Here is a 14,243-nt window from a genome sequence, read left to right on the forward strand (position 1 = left end):
AGTACAAAGATATCAGCAGTTCAGTTCCAGTTTCTCTTTATATAGGACCAACCTCCTGCTCTGGGCCTCGACCAACCTCCTTAGCTGATGCAGGGCAGGTGTGAACATTATCCTCTCACTTCTCACAGCTTGTGTTTGCACCAAAGAAGCATCAAAGTCACTCCTTTATCTAGCCCAGTATATGGCCTTGCTTGGCAAGGTTTTGGTAGAAGGGGCTGGGGAGGATGGAGAGGGGGCAAGGGAGGGGGATTACCAGGCTGATTCTGGGAGGCTGCCAGAAGCTTGCCCTTGTCTGATGGAGGCAGTGCAGGTGGGATTTGGAGTCTAGCCAGTATCTGCTTTGCAATGGGCCTTGTTACAGCTGCCCCCTTAATTTGCTGGTGTGCATGCAACAAGCAGGCTGGGAAGCAAGCGAGATTTGCTTTTGGCTGACGTGAGGCAGGAAAGCAGTAAAACCGGCTGGGTTTTGGAGTATTTGGGACCTAAGTATTAAAATAAATGTAAAGGCTATTAGTGTGAAAAAGTAATTCTGTTAGTGTTAGTCTCTTAGAGGAATCCCACAGGCTTTTGAGACAAGCATCTAGCTTCTTCAAGGGAGCTGGAAGAAAGACATAGGAATTCTGCATTAAATGTTTGCTGGTGGGGTGTCCATATGTGTGTGTCCCAATCAATTCCCCTGAAAAATGTCCTGTTTCTCCAAGTTTCAAGGAATGTGTGTTGCAGTGAGAGACCAGCTCGGTGCCCCGAAGGAGGGAAAACATCAAGTGACATTAGGCACCAGACAATTTAGAAAGGGGGCAGGAAGAATGCCGCCACTTTGAGAGAAAGCTTCAGAGTTGGTTCTCCACTGAACCAACTTGGTTGCAATCTCTTGCTCCTCTCAGAGCTGGAGGAGAGCCAGCAGCAGGGGTCCTTCTGGTTCTCCAGTTAAGGCGACGTGGTATGGACCCTTTGACAGAGCCAGGATCCTGTGCATGTTCAGCTGGAGGCACCTTACAGAGGAAGCACAGAGAAGACACAGAGCCGTCCCTGCACTGCTTTGCCTCGTCCAGAGGACTGATGAGAAGTGCCCCAATGGGAAGGTCCTCCAAGCAAACTTGCACCAGAAGAAGTAAAGGAGGCAAATTGCTGTTTATGTCCCCTGCGTCCCCTGGGGTTCTGCATGGAATGTTGGGCTGTGCCAGTAGCAACCGTCGTTGTCTCCTGCTCCTGCAGCCGTTGGTGGAACAGTGGTGGACCACCGGTGGAGCAGCAGCTGCAGGATCTGCTCCTGGGCTGTCCCTGACCAGCCACCTCCTCGTCTCAGCACCAGATCTGGCCTCTGGGTCAACATTCTCATCTCCTCATCTACCACCAGGGATCCCCAGAGCCCTTTGGAACTGTCAAAGGTAAGAAAATCCCCATTTGCCCTCCAACTGCTAACAGAACTCAGGAGGCTCCAGTTGGCTGTCCCACCAACCACAATAGACATGGTCTGTGGTTACTTTCCCCAGAAGAGGTTGCAGATGAAAGCAGAGTACACTTTCTGTAGGAATAATGATGCCTCCAGTGGAAATGCAGACCTTTCCATAGAGAATATAGAGAGCTGTCACCATGCAATTTCAGATCCTCGTCCACTGAGGACCTGATTAAAAGTTCTTGATACCCATTTAAGTCCTAAAACTATGTCGTGATGACCACAAAACAATCCAGTCATTACTGAGGAGTTCAGGGGTTCAGTGTTGACAGATCCTGTTAGGCCCTGGCTCTGCTCACACCTCCTCCAAAGCTTTAAAAATCAGAATGATGGGACTTCTCCTCCGTGATCCCAGTTGTTCAGGGGATGTAAGCAGTTTGCCAGGCTTGTCCTCCAATACTGGCTTTCACCTACAAAAACGGTCTGGTTTCAGTGATTCTTATATATTTACATCCTTTCATAACTTACAGATACATTATATTTTAATATCTTTATAGATTCTTTTTTTTCCACCTGCATTGGATCTCTTTTCTATAGATATATTGGTATAGCCTTGTCTGTGTTTTTCAGTGCCTGTAGGGCTGGTTCTGCCTCATGGTCAGAAGCAGCTGTGAAATCCCATCTTGAATGGTCCTTCTCAAGAACAGAATCATAGTATCACAGAATTTTCTGGGTTGGCAGGGACCCACAAAGATCATTGAGTCTGGCTCCTGGCCCTGCACAGGACAGCCTCAAGAATCCCCCTGTGCCCAAGAGCAATGTCTGAGCAATTTTTGAGCTCTCTCAGCCTTGGTGCTTTGACCCCTGCTGTGGGGAGGCTGTTCCAGTTCCCAACCATCCTCCGGGTGAAGAACCTTTCTCTGATATCCAACCTAAACATGCCCTGGCACAACTTCCATGGCATTCCCTTGGACCTTCTCACTAGCCCCAAGACTGAAGGGAGAAGTGTGTACCCTTCTGCTTCCCCTCTTGAGGAAGCTGCAGACTACTAGAGGGTCTTGCCCTAGAAGTTCCAAGTGCAAAACGCAGTAATTACACCAAACTGAGGGGAGTTGGGACAGAAGAGTTCGTGGTTTGCAATGATGAGGATGAGAAGGAAGGCTACTGACCCATCTTGTCAGACTGATTTTTATCTGGAGCATTGTTTTGATCTCTTTCAGGTGGAAAGGAGAGGGACAATGAAAAGGAAAGCGAAAGCCCGCGTTCGGCCGTGAGTTTTGGCATAGGGATTAAAGGATGGCAAATTTGAGGGATAGCAAGGAGGGGAACTACTGCTTCAGAGTTGGGGTGGGATTGATTCAAGCTTGTGGGTCCATGGGATGTGCCTCTTGACCACTTGCCTTTCTCACCTCCACTTCCTTCTTCCTTCAGACACATCAATGTTGGCAGTGACTTTCAGGCTGAGCTCCCTGAGCTGCAGACCAGACCGCCAAGTGATGATGAAGAACCTGCATCCCTGGTCTGGAAGCCCTGGGAGGATGATGATTCTGACATGGAAAAACCTGACAGAGGTAGCTGTCAAGCTTTCCTTCCACCCCTGAGATGCTCGGGTTTGGAAAACGCTCATTGTTTGGTAAAAAGGCAACTTTTTGCATGCTCTGCTTCTCTCCTTGTCTTGCCCATCTTCCCGTGCGGGAGTGTTAGAGGGAAGAAGAATGCTCTGTTTTTGCAGCAGAGCAGGAAAAAGAACAACTTTCCTGCTCTCTGGATTGGTCAGGGGCATTTGTCACTGGAAGAGGGGAGATTGGCCCCCCCTTCTCATTACCAAAGCTGCTTTGAAGGGAGAGCCAGCACTACATGGGCCTTTGGTTCTGCTGCCCCTTTCTTTGCTATCCTTCTCATGCTCTCCAACCTGTTGTCTTTAGCTCTTGTGCTTTCCTTCTCCCTTGTATCGCAACCTTCCCCCTTTCTTGGCTCAAGCCTGACTTTTGGTGGGTTTTTGTTGTGCTTGTAGTAAGAGAACTGCTGGACATGGCCATCTCCCGTGGCATTCCCAGGGCAGCAGCTAACCTGGAGCTTGCCCTGCACTGCCTGCACCAGGCACAAGGCAGTGTTCCGGTAAGAAGCGGCTATTTGGGTGCGGAGAAGAGCAGACAGGGAATTAATAAGGCATGGACATTGGGACAGCCTTTCTTGGCTGCTCTTTGAAGAAGGGAGTTAACAAGAAGTGGAGGACTCACTGCCTGCTGTGTTTCTTCCAGCTGTGTCAGGGATGAGCCCAAATGGCTCAAGCAGGGAGAAAGTCTCTCTTGGAGGCACTGGCAGAGGGTCCTGCAGCCTGCTCCCTTGTAAATCTCCTGGAGATCTGTGTTCTCTAAGACATTTTGGGGTGGATTGAGGGGAAATTCCCAGAAGGCAATTCTGGGAATTCTGGGTGCAGGATGAGCAAAATCATTGAGTTGGTGAGCAAAATCCCACTCTTGGGGAGCAGGATCAAAGGGTCGGGGAGCAAATCACAAGGTTTGACCCATATGAGACCCAGTGGACTGAATCCTTGAAGAGGCAGCATTTATGGGTTTTGGCTCCTTTTTACATGGTGGGGAAGCTAAAGCCTTTTTCCGTTGGATCTTGCAGGAGGCTCTGGAGATGTTGCTCTCAGGGGGGCCCCCGACACCTCAAGGCCATCCCTTGTCTGATTATCATTACACAGGTAACCAAAGTAGAGCTTGTTCCTTCACTGACAGACGCTGCCATCCCCTTAATTGCCATGTCAAGCATTTATGGTTAAACAAATAACGCAAGAGCAAAGTCTCATCTTCTCTGGGGGTGGGGAAAGCAGCAGCATCTATTCCTTCAGTTTTACTTGTTTTCCATGCTTTTTTTCCCTGGGGAATGCCTGCTCTTGTCTTCATTGCTTTCTGAGGGAGCAGAGATGTAGACAAGTGAATAACGACTGGCGCTGATTTTGTTTTGGTGGCCAGTGGAATCTATTTCAAGTGGATAGACGGATCAATTTACTTGCTGCTCTTTATTGCCAGACTCTGATAGATGGACACCTGAGGAGAAGGAGTCCTTCGAAAAGGCTTTTCACACCTATGGCAAGGATTTTCATCTCATTCAGAAGCAGGTAAAGCCATAGGATATTCTTTACCCTAGAAGATAATCAGAAGGAAATGATGATGATTTCTGGCATCAAGTACTGGAATTCAGTCTCTCTCTTCTCAAATACCAAAAATATAAAAGTAATAATGAAACAGGACACCAAAGGCCTGCGTGACAGGGGTGATTCTGCCTCTCCAGCCCTTTTTTCCAAGCTGTTTTGGAAGATGAAGGTTTATTCTCTGTCAGATCTGTCTCATAGGTGTGCTGGCACTTCCACAACGCATTGTGCTGGGATGATTGGAGTGAATGTGGGAAAGAAAAACGGTGCTAGATGGATTTGTTGTTGATCTGCGCATCATTAAATGTGTTACTACATGGCATAATACATAGCATACTACATTGCAGACTGCCTCTTTTACTCCCTATTTATTTCATTTTACTCGCTACTCAATTTACTCCATGTTTTTTGCTTCCTTGTTTACTCCATACTCTAGTTTTTCTCCAATGCACCCTACAGGATGGCCATTTCAGATTCCTTCTTTTTGCCTTCACAACAGATTCAGAGTAAGACCGTGGCACAGTGTGTGGAGTACTACTACTCCTGGAAAAAAGAACATAAACTTGCCAGCACTGTTGCTCAGGTGAGTGGGAAGAAAATCAAGACGTGCCAGGAGGGTCAAAAAACTGGGAAAAGGGGACAAAACCTGCTGGGGAGCTGTGTGAGACGCCACTCTGCCAGGAGCACATTGTCCCATGCACTGGGAAAGGCACAGCAGATGCTGCCCAGCACTTCATTGTGCTGCTGCTCTGAAATACTGAATTCTAGAGGATAACTTTGACCCAACAAAGCAGCACTGTCACCAAAATGGGCTTTGACTCTGTACAGACTTGGTTCTCAAGTGCTGGCACCCTTGCTGATTCCAATCAAATCCTTAATTCCCTACTGCTTGCTAACATCAATAATCCCGACTGCGTTAATGGAGATGCTGCAGATTTTCAGGGATCTTTTGTAGCATCCCAGTGTACTCCCCAAAAAGGAGCTGCCAGTGCTGTGGCTCTGCTAAAATTTCCCTTACCAGCAAACAGGAATTTGGTTCACAGAGAGAGATTATTCTGGGTAGTAGAAACTGAGTAACAGTGTGTCTTCACTAATTTGACCGAATTTAAAATCCATTCCCTAGACATTTGTGGAGGAAAAATATGGATAAACTGATGTTAGGCAGAGAGGTATAAATAAGAAACGTGGATCTATAGATACCCACATATTTGTCCTGCCACTTTGGGCAGTAGAAAGGAGGTATTTTTCATCCAAATGCTGTGTTTGCACCTTGCCGCACCCCGTAGCCAAATCCGGCCATTTTCTCAGCTGTTCAGGGCTTGGAGGAATTTGCTTGGGGTGATACATTTTTGTGCTGGACGCTCTGATTTCCAGCTTCTTGAGAGGAAGGAAAAATTCATAAGGATTCTTTGATTTCCAGACTGTGGGCGAACCAAAGAGGAGGAAAAGCCCTCCCAGAAAGGAGAATGGGGAGACAGGGAAGAGAAGCCGCAAGAGGGCCCGCAGTGCTGAGTGTCCCTGTTGCCAACCACCCCAGCCACCCCATTCGGCAGGAGGCCCCTTTCCGTGCGGGCAGTGCAAACGGTGCGGAAGTTCTTCCTCTTTCTGCTAAAAGCCCGGGGCTTTCGACTAAAGCAGGCTGACCTCTCTAAAGGCACCAGGGGGAAGCTGAGGGCAGTTGGAGGATCACCCCTTGCAGCCATGCCCAAAGTTACAACCTGCTTTAATCCCAAACAGCTTATTTAAACCCCAGCATTCAGAATGAAACCTTGCCATGCCCCAACAAGACACAATTCATACACAAGTAGGAATAGGAACACCAAAGCTTGGTTTGATGGTGCTGATAGAATTAAAAATAGGATGAACTGAAGGGAGGAAGAAATTTGAAGGAACTGAAACAAGAAAGACCAGATTCATGGTGCTGATCAATTTAAAAATAAGTCACAGCCTGAAAAGACAGAAATTTGAATAGAAATGGAAGTCTCAGAGTCTCTTGTTGGAAGTCTCTTGTTTTAATGGTGTGTATTGAATTAACAATGGATGGTCTGTTTTCCCTCTTCCAGGGTATTTGAAACCATTAAGGAAAGGAACACACATAGGAGAAGACATCGCCCACGGAAGGAAGCAGAGCCTCTCCCCAAGAAGAAAAGACCAAATTAGCCCTGGAGTTGTCCAGGGCTACCAAGAGTTAGCTGTCAAGAGGACTAGATGGAAATAGGACTGGTTTTTAAGTTTTTAGGGTTGTTTATTCTTCTATTTAGTTTACTAGTTAGGCATTTCTCAATTTATTAGTTAAGACTCTTTAATATTATTGAAGACTTATTAGTATTATTAGATTTATTAGTAAATGTAAGAGGCTTGGTGTTGTTTGCCATGTTCTGTCTTTTATCATTAAACTAAAGTGTGTTCCATTTTGTCTCTTTGTCGGTATGAAATCACTCAAGCAACGTTTGTTACATTTGTTTGGTGTTGCAAACACAACATTTGCTCTGAAAGAAGAATCTGGGTACGTTCACCCTCCCGCAGTCCCAGCCCTTTGCTCAGCTGGTGGGAGTTACAAAGGTGTACCCCATTACTGTCAATGAAATAGTGGTGGGGTTTCATCCTTTGATTCCTAAAAATCTCCAGTGGGAGTGGAAAGGGAGGCTTTGTTTTATTCAATGAACTGGATCTAAATGAGTGGTTTTGTCTCAGTATACCTGGAGGGATACAAGCTGGGGTGTTTAGTCCTTTTTGTTGCCAGGACACATGGCTTTGTTTAATTTCGGTGGACAGATGGACTTGACCATCTTGGAGGACTTTCCTAACCTCTCTGAACCTATAAAATTAATATCCACATTCAGTACAAAGATATCAGCAGTTCAGTTCCAGTTTCTCTTTATATAGGACCAACCTCCTGCTCTGGGCCTCGACCAACCTCCTTAGCTGATGCAGGGCAGGTGTGAACATTATCCTCTCACTTCTCACAGCTTGTGTTTGCACCAAAGAAGCATCAAAGTCACTCCTTTATCTAGCCCAGTATATGGCCTTGCTTGGCAAGGTTTTGGTAGAAGGGGCTGGGGAGGATGGAGAGGGGGCAAGGGAGGGGGATTACCAGGCTGATTCTGGGAGGCTGCCAGAAGCTTGCCCTTGTCTGATGGAGGCAGTGCAGGTGGGATTTGGAGTCTAGCCAGTATCTGCTTTGCAATGGGCCTTGTTACAGCTGCCCCCTTAATTTGCTGGTGTGCATGCAACAAGCAGGCTGGGAAGCAAGCGAGATTTGCTTTTGGCTGACGTGAGGCAGGAAAGCAGTAAAACCGGCTGGGTTTTGGAGTATTTGGGACCTAAGTATTAAAATAAATGTAAAGGCTATTAGTGTGAAAAAGTAATTCTGTTAGTGTTAGTCTCTTAGAGGAATCCCACAGGCTTTTGAGACAAGCATCTAGCTTCTTCAAGGGAGCTGGAAGAAAGACATAGGAATTCTGCATTAAATGTTTGCTGGTGGGGTGTCCATATGTGTGTGTCCCAATCAATTCCCCTGAAAAATGTCCTGTTTCTCCAAGTTTCAAGGAATGTGTGTTGCAGTGAGAGACCAGCTCGGTGCCCCGAAGGAGGGAAAACATCAAGTGACATTAGGCACCAGACAATTTAGAAAGGGGGCAGGAAGAATGCCGCCACTTTGAGAGAAAGCTTCAGAGTTGGTTCTCCACTGAACCAACTTGGTTGCAATCTCTTGCTCCTCTCAGAGCTGGAGGAGAGCCAGCAGCAGGGGTCCTTCTGGTTCTCCAGTTAAGGCGACGTGGTATGGACCCTTTGACAGAGCCAGGATCCTGTGCATGTTCAGCTGGAGGCACCTTACAGAGGAAGCACAGAGAAGACACAGAGCCGTCCCTGCACTGCTTTGCCTCGTCCAGAGGACTGATGAGAAGTGCCCCAATGGGAAGGTCCTCCAAGCAAACTTGCACCAGAAGAAGTAAAGGAGGCAAATTGCTGTTTATGTCCCCTGCGTCCCCTGGGGTTCTGCATGGAATGTTGGGCTGTGCCAGTAGCAACCGTCGTTGTCTCCTGCTCCTGCAGCCGTTGGTGGAACAGTGGTGGACCACCGGTGGAGCAGCAGCTGCAGGATCTGCTCCTGGGCTGTCCCTGACCAGCCACCTCCTCGTCTCAGCACCAGATCTGGCCTCTGGGTCAACATTCTCATCTCCTCATCTACCACCAGGGATCCCCAGAGCCCTTTGGAACTGTCAAAGGTAAGAAAATCCCCATTTGCCCTCCAACTGCTAACAGAACTCAGGAGGCTCCAGTTGGCTGTCCCACCAACCACAATAGACATGGTCTGTGGTTACTTTCCCCAGAAGAGGTTGCAGATGAAAGCAGAGTACACTTTCTGTAGGAATAATGATGCCTCCAGTGGAAATGCAGACCTTTCCATAGAGAATATAGAGAGCTGTCACCATGCAATTTCAGATCCTCGTCCACTGAGGACCTGATTAAAAGTTCTTGATACCCATTTAAGTCCTAAAACTATGTCGTGATGACCACAAAACAATCCAGTCATTACTGAGGAGTTCAGGGGTTCAGTGTTGACAGATCCTGTTAGGCCCTGGCTCTGCTCACACCTCCTCCAAAGCTTTAAAAATCAGAATGATGGGACTTCTCCTCCGTGATCCCAGTTGTTCAGGGGATGTAAGCAGTTTGCCAGGCTTGTCCTCCAATACTGGCTTTCACCTACAAAAACGGTCTGGTTTCAGTGATTCTTATATATTTACATCCTTTCATAACTTACAGATACATTATATTTTAATATCTTTATAGATATTTTTTTTTTTTCCACCTGCATTGGATCTCTTTTCTATAGATATATTGGTATAGCCTTGTCTGTGTTTTTCAGTGCCTGTAGGGCTGGTTCTGCCTCATGGTCAGAAGCAGCTGTGAAATCCCATCTTGAATGGTCCTTCTCAAGAACAGAATCATAGTATCACAGAATTTTCTGGGTTGGCAGGGACCCACAAAGATCATTGAGTCTGGCTCCTGGCCCTGCACAGGACAGCCTCAAGAATCCCCCTGTGCCCAAGAGCAATGTCCGAGCAATTTTTGAGCTCTCTCAGCCTTGGTGCTTTGACCCCTGCTGTGGGGAGGCTGTTCCAGTTCCCAACCATCCTCCGGGTGAAGAACCTTTCTCTGATATCCAACCTAAACATGCCCTGGCACAACTTCCATGGCATTCCCTTGGACCTTCTCACTAGCCCCAAGACTGAAGGGAGAAGTGTGTACCCTTCTGCTTCCCCTCTTGAGGAAGCTGCAGACTACTAGAGGGTCTTGCCCTAGAAGTTCCAAGTGCAAAACGCAGTAATTACACCAAACTGAGGGGAGTTGGGACAGAAGAGTTCGTGGTTTGCAATGATGAGGATGAGAAGGAAGGCTACTGACCCATCTTGTCAGACTGATTTTTATCTGGAGCATTGTTTTGATCTCTTTCAGGTGGAAAGGAGAGGGACAATGAAAAGGAAAGCGAAAGCCCGCGTTCGGCCGTGAGTTTTGGCATAGGGATTAAAGGATGGCAAATTTGAGGGATAGCAAGGAGGGGAACTACTGCTTCAGAGTTGGGGTGGGATTGATTCAAGCTTGTGGGTCCATGGGATGTGCCTCTTGACCACTTGCCTTTCTCACCTCCACTTCCTTCTTCCTTCAGACACATCAATGTTGGCAGTGACTTTCAGGCTGAGCTCCCTGAGCTGCAGACCAGACCGCCAAGTGATGATGAAGAACCTGCATCCCTGGTCTGGAAGCCCTGGGAGGATGATGATTCTGACATGGAAAAACCTGACAGAGGTAGCTGTCAAGCTTTCCTTCCACCCCTGAGATGCTCGGGTTTGGAAAACGCTCATTGTTTGGTAAAAAGGCAACTTTTTGCATGCTCTGCTTCTCTCCTTGTCTTGCCCATCTTCCCGTGCGGGAGTGTTAGAGGGAAGAAGAATGCTCTGTTTTTGCAGCAGAGCAGGAAAAAGAACAACTTTCCTGCTCTCTGGATTGGTCAGGGGCATTTGTCACTGGAAGAGGGGAGATTGGCCCCCCCTTCTCATTACCAAAGCTGCTTTGAAGGGAGAGCCAGCACTACATGGGCCTTTGGTTCTGCTGCCCCTTTCTTTGCTATCCTTCTCATGCTCTCCAACCTGTTGTCTTTAGCTCTTGTGCTTTCCTTCTCCCTTGTATCGCAACCTTCCCCCTTTCTTGGCTCAAGCCTGACTTTTGGTGGGTTTTTGTTGTGCTTGTAGTAAGAGAACTGCTGGACATGGCCATCTCCCGTGGCATTCCCAGGGCAGCAGCTAACCTGGAGCTTGCCCTGCACTGCCTGCACCAGGCACAAGGCAGTGTTCCGGTAAGAAGCGGCTATTTGGGTGCGGAGAAGAGCAGACAGGGAATTAATAAGGCATGGACATTGGGACAGCCTTTCTTGGCTGCTCTTTGAAGAAGGGAGTTAACAAGAAGTGGAGGACTCACTGCCTGCTGTGTTTCTTCCAGCTGTGTCAGGGATGAGCCCAAATGGCTCAAGCAGGGAGAAAGTCTCTCTTGGAGGCACTGGCAGAGGGTCCTGCAGCCTGCTCCCTTGTAAATCTCCTGGAGATCTGTGTTCTCTAAGACATTTTGGGGTGGATTGAGGGGAAATTCCCAGAAGGCAATTCTGGGAATTCTGGGTGCAGGATGAGCAAAATCATTGAGTTGGTGAGCAAAATCCCACTCTTGGGGAGCAGGATCAAAGGGTCGGGGGGCAAATCACAAGGTTTGACCCATATGAGACCCAGTGGACTGAATCCTTGAAGAGGCAGCATTTATGGGTTTTGGCTCCTTTTTACATGGTGGGGAAGCTAAAGCCTTTTTCCGTTGGATCTTGCAGGAGGCTCTGGAGATGTTGCTCTCAGGGGGGCCCCCGACACCTCAAGGCCATCCCTTGTCTGATTATCATTACACAGGTAACCAAAGTAGAGCTTGTTCCTTCACTGACAGACGCTGCCATCCCCTTAATTGCCATGTCAAGCATTTATGGTTAAACAAATAACGCAAGAGCAAAGTCTCATCTTCTCTGGGGGTGGGGAAAGCAGCAGCATCTATTCCTTCAGTTTTACTTGTTTTCCATGCTTTTTTTCCCTGGGGAATGCCTGCTCTTGTCTTCATTGCTTTCTGAGGGAGCAGAGATGTAGACAAGTGAATAACGACTGGCGCTGATTTTGTTTTGGTGGCCAGTGGAATCTATTTCAAGTGGATAGACGGATCAATTTACTTGCTGCTCTTTATTGCCAGACTCTGATAGATGGACACCTGAGGAGAAGGAGTCCTTCGAAAAGGCTTTTCACACCTATGGCAAGGATTTTCATCTCATTCAGAAGCAGGTAAAGCCATAGGATATTCTTTACCCTAGAAGATAATCAGAAGGAAATGATGATGATTTCTGGCATCAAGTACTGGAATTCAGTCTCTCTCTTCTCAAATACCAAAAATATAAAAGTAATAATGAAACAGGACACCAAAGGCCTGCGTGACAGGGGTGATTCTGCCTCTCCAGCCCTTTTTTCCAAGCTGTTTTGGAAGATGAAGGTTTATTCTCTGTCAGATCTGTCTCATAGGTGTGCTGGCACTTCCACAACGCATTGTGCTGGGATGATTGGAGTGAATGTGGGAAAGAAAAACGGTGCTAGATGGATTTGTTGTTGATCTGCGCATCATTAAATGTGTTACTACATGGCATAATACATAGCATACTACATTGCAGACTGCCTCTTTTACTCCCTATTTATTTCATTTTACTCGCTACTCAATTTACTCCATGTTTTTTGCTTCCTTGTTTACTCCATACTCTAGTTTTTCTCCAATGCACCCTACAGGATGGCCATTTCAGATTCCTTCTTTTTGCCTTCACAACAGATTCAGAGTAAGACCGTGGCACAGTGTGTGGAGTACTACTACTCCTGGAAAAAAGAACATAAACTTGCCAGCACTGTTGCTCAGGTGAGTGGGAAGAAAATCAAGACGTGCCAGGAGGGTCAAAAAACTGGGAAAAGGGGACAAAACCTGCTGGGGAGCTGTGTGAGACGCCACTCTGCCAGGAGCACATTGTCCCATGCACTGGGAAAGGCACAGCAGATGCTGCCCAGCACTTCATTGTGCTGCTGCTCTGAAATACTGAATTCTAGAGGATAACTTTGACCCAACAAAGCAGCACTGTCACCAAAATGGGCTTTGACTCTGTACAGACTTGGTTCTCAAGTGCTGGCACCCTTGCTGATTCCAATCAAATCCTTAATTCCCTACTGCTTGCTAACATCAATAATCCCGACTGCGTTAATGGAGATGCTGCAGATTTTCAGGGATCTTTTGTAGCATCCCAGTGTACTCCCCAAAAAGGAGCTGCCAGTGCTGTGGCTCTGCTAAAATTTCCCTTACCAGCAAACAGGAATTTGGTTCACAGAGAGAGATTATTCTGGGTAGTAGAAACTGAGTAACAGTGTGTCTTCACTAATTTGACCGAATTTAAAATCCATTCCCTAGACATTTGTGGAGGAAAAATATGGATAAACTGATGTTAGGCAGAGAGGTATAAATAAGAAACGTGGATCTATAGATACCCACATATTTGTCCTGCCACTTTGGGCAGTAGAAAGGAGGTATTTTTCATCCAAATGCTGTGTTTGCACCTTGCCGCACCCCGTAGCCAAATCCGGCCATTTTCTCAGCTGTTCAGGGCTTGGAGGAATTTGCTTGGGGTGATACATTTTTGTGCTGGACGCTCTGATTTCCAGCTTCTTGAGAGGAAGGAAAAATTCATAAGGATTCTTTGATTTCCAGACTGTGGGCGAACCAAAGAGGAGGAAAAGCCCTCCCAGAAAGGAGAATGGGGAGACAGGGAAGAGAAGCCGCAAGAGGGCCCGCAGTGCTGAGTGTCCCTGTTGCCAACCACCCCAGCCACCCCATTCGGCAGGAGGCCCCTTTCCGTGCGGGCAGTGCAAACGGTGCGGAAGTTCTTCCTCTTTCTGCTAAAAGCCCGGGGCTTTCGACTAAAGCAGGCTGACCTCTCTAAAGGCACCAGGGGGAAGCTGAGGGCAGTTGGAGGATCACCCCTTGCAGCCATGCCCAAAGTTACAACCTGCTTTAATCCCAAACAGCTTATTTAAACCCCAGCATTCAGAATGAAACCTTGCCATGCCCCAACAAGACACAATTCATACACAAGTAGGAATAGGAACACCAAAGCTTGGTTTGATGGTGCTGATAGAATTAAAAATAGGATGAACTGAAGGGAGGAAGAAATTTGAAGGAACTGAAACAAGAAAGACCAGATTCATGGTGCTGATCAATTTAAAAATAAGTCACAGCCTGAAAAGACAGAAATTTGAATAGAAATGGAAGTCTCAGAGTCTCTTGTTGGAAGTCTCTTGTTTTAATGGTGTGTATTGAATTAACAATGGATGGTCTGTTTTCCCTCTTCCAGGGTATTTGAAACCATTAAGGAAAGGAACACACATAGGAGAAGACATCGCCCACGGAAGGAAGCAGAGCCTCTCCCCAAGAAGAAAAGACCAAATTAGCCCTGGAGTTGTCCAGGGCTACCAAGAGTTAGCTGTCAAGAGGACTAGATGGAAATAGGACTGGTTTTTAAGTTTTTAGGGTTGTTTATTCTTCTATTTAGTTTACTAGTTAGGCATTTCTCAATTT

The 14,243-nt window shown here is 47.1% G+C and overlaps 2 protein-coding genes across 2 annotated transcripts; both read left to right on the forward strand.

Moving 5' to 3' along the window:
• The first annotated feature begins 262 nt into the window (after positions 1-262).
• LOC138103840 (zinc finger protein 541-like) lies at positions 263-6,716 on the forward strand. Its single transcript, XM_069002450.1, has 11 exons — positions 263-310; positions 959-1,111; positions 1,216-1,388; positions 2,617-2,666; positions 2,828-2,967; positions 3,411-3,514; positions 4,031-4,106; positions 4,435-4,523; positions 5,056-5,139; positions 5,977-6,140; positions 6,620-6,716. Exons 2-11 carry the CDS (start codon positions 1,060-1,062, stop codon positions 6,714-6,716), a joined length of 1,029 nt encoding a protein of 342 aa, XP_068858551.1. The 5' UTR covers positions 263-310; positions 959-1,059.
• A 943-nt stretch (positions 6,717-7,659) lies between these two features.
• Positions 7,660-14,116, forward strand: LOC138103841 (zinc finger protein 541-like). Its single transcript, XM_069002451.1, has 11 exons — positions 7,660-7,707; positions 8,356-8,508; positions 8,613-8,785; positions 10,017-10,066; positions 10,228-10,367; positions 10,811-10,914; positions 11,431-11,506; positions 11,835-11,923; positions 12,456-12,539; positions 13,377-13,540; positions 14,020-14,116. Exons 2-11 carry the CDS (start codon positions 8,457-8,459, stop codon positions 14,114-14,116), a joined length of 1,029 nt encoding a protein of 342 aa, XP_068858552.1. The 5' UTR covers positions 7,660-7,707; positions 8,356-8,456.
• The last annotated feature ends 127 nt before the right edge of the window (positions 14,117-14,243 follow it).

This window comes from Aphelocoma coerulescens (genome assembly GCF_041296385.1).
Source record: "Aphelocoma coerulescens isolate FSJ_1873_10779 chromosome Z unlocalized genomic scaffold, UR_Acoe_1.0 ChrZ, whole genome shotgun sequence".
Taxonomy (NCBI): domain Eukaryota; kingdom Metazoa; phylum Chordata; class Aves; order Passeriformes; family Corvidae; genus Aphelocoma; species Aphelocoma coerulescens.

Bases quoted from the DNA above. Each gene is read 5' to 3' on its own strand.
- LOC138103841 (XM_069002451.1), top strand. From the start codon at position 8,457: ATGAGAAGTGCCCCAATGGGAAGGTCCTCCAAGCAAACTTGCACCAGA. The intron at 10,915-11,430 runs GTAAGAAGCGGC...TGGATCTTGCAG, and splicing joins AGGCACAAGGCAGTGTTCCG to GAGGCTCTGGAGATGTTGCT. The intron at 12,540-13,376 runs GTGAGTGGGAAG...TTTGATTTCCAG, and splicing joins TTGCCAGCACTGTTGCTCAG to ACTGTGGGCGAACCAAAGAG.
- LOC138103840 (XM_069002450.1), top strand. From the start codon at position 1,060: ATGAGAAGTGCCCCAATGGGAAGGTCCTCCAAGCAAACTTGCACCAGA. The intron at 2,968-3,410 runs GTAGCTGTCAAG...TTGTGCTTGTAG, and splicing joins CATGGAAAAACCTGACAGAG to TAAGAGAACTGCTGGACATG. The intron at 4,107-4,434 runs GTAACCAAAGTA...CTTTATTGCCAG, and splicing joins GTCTGATTATCATTACACAG to ACTCTGATAGATGGACACCT.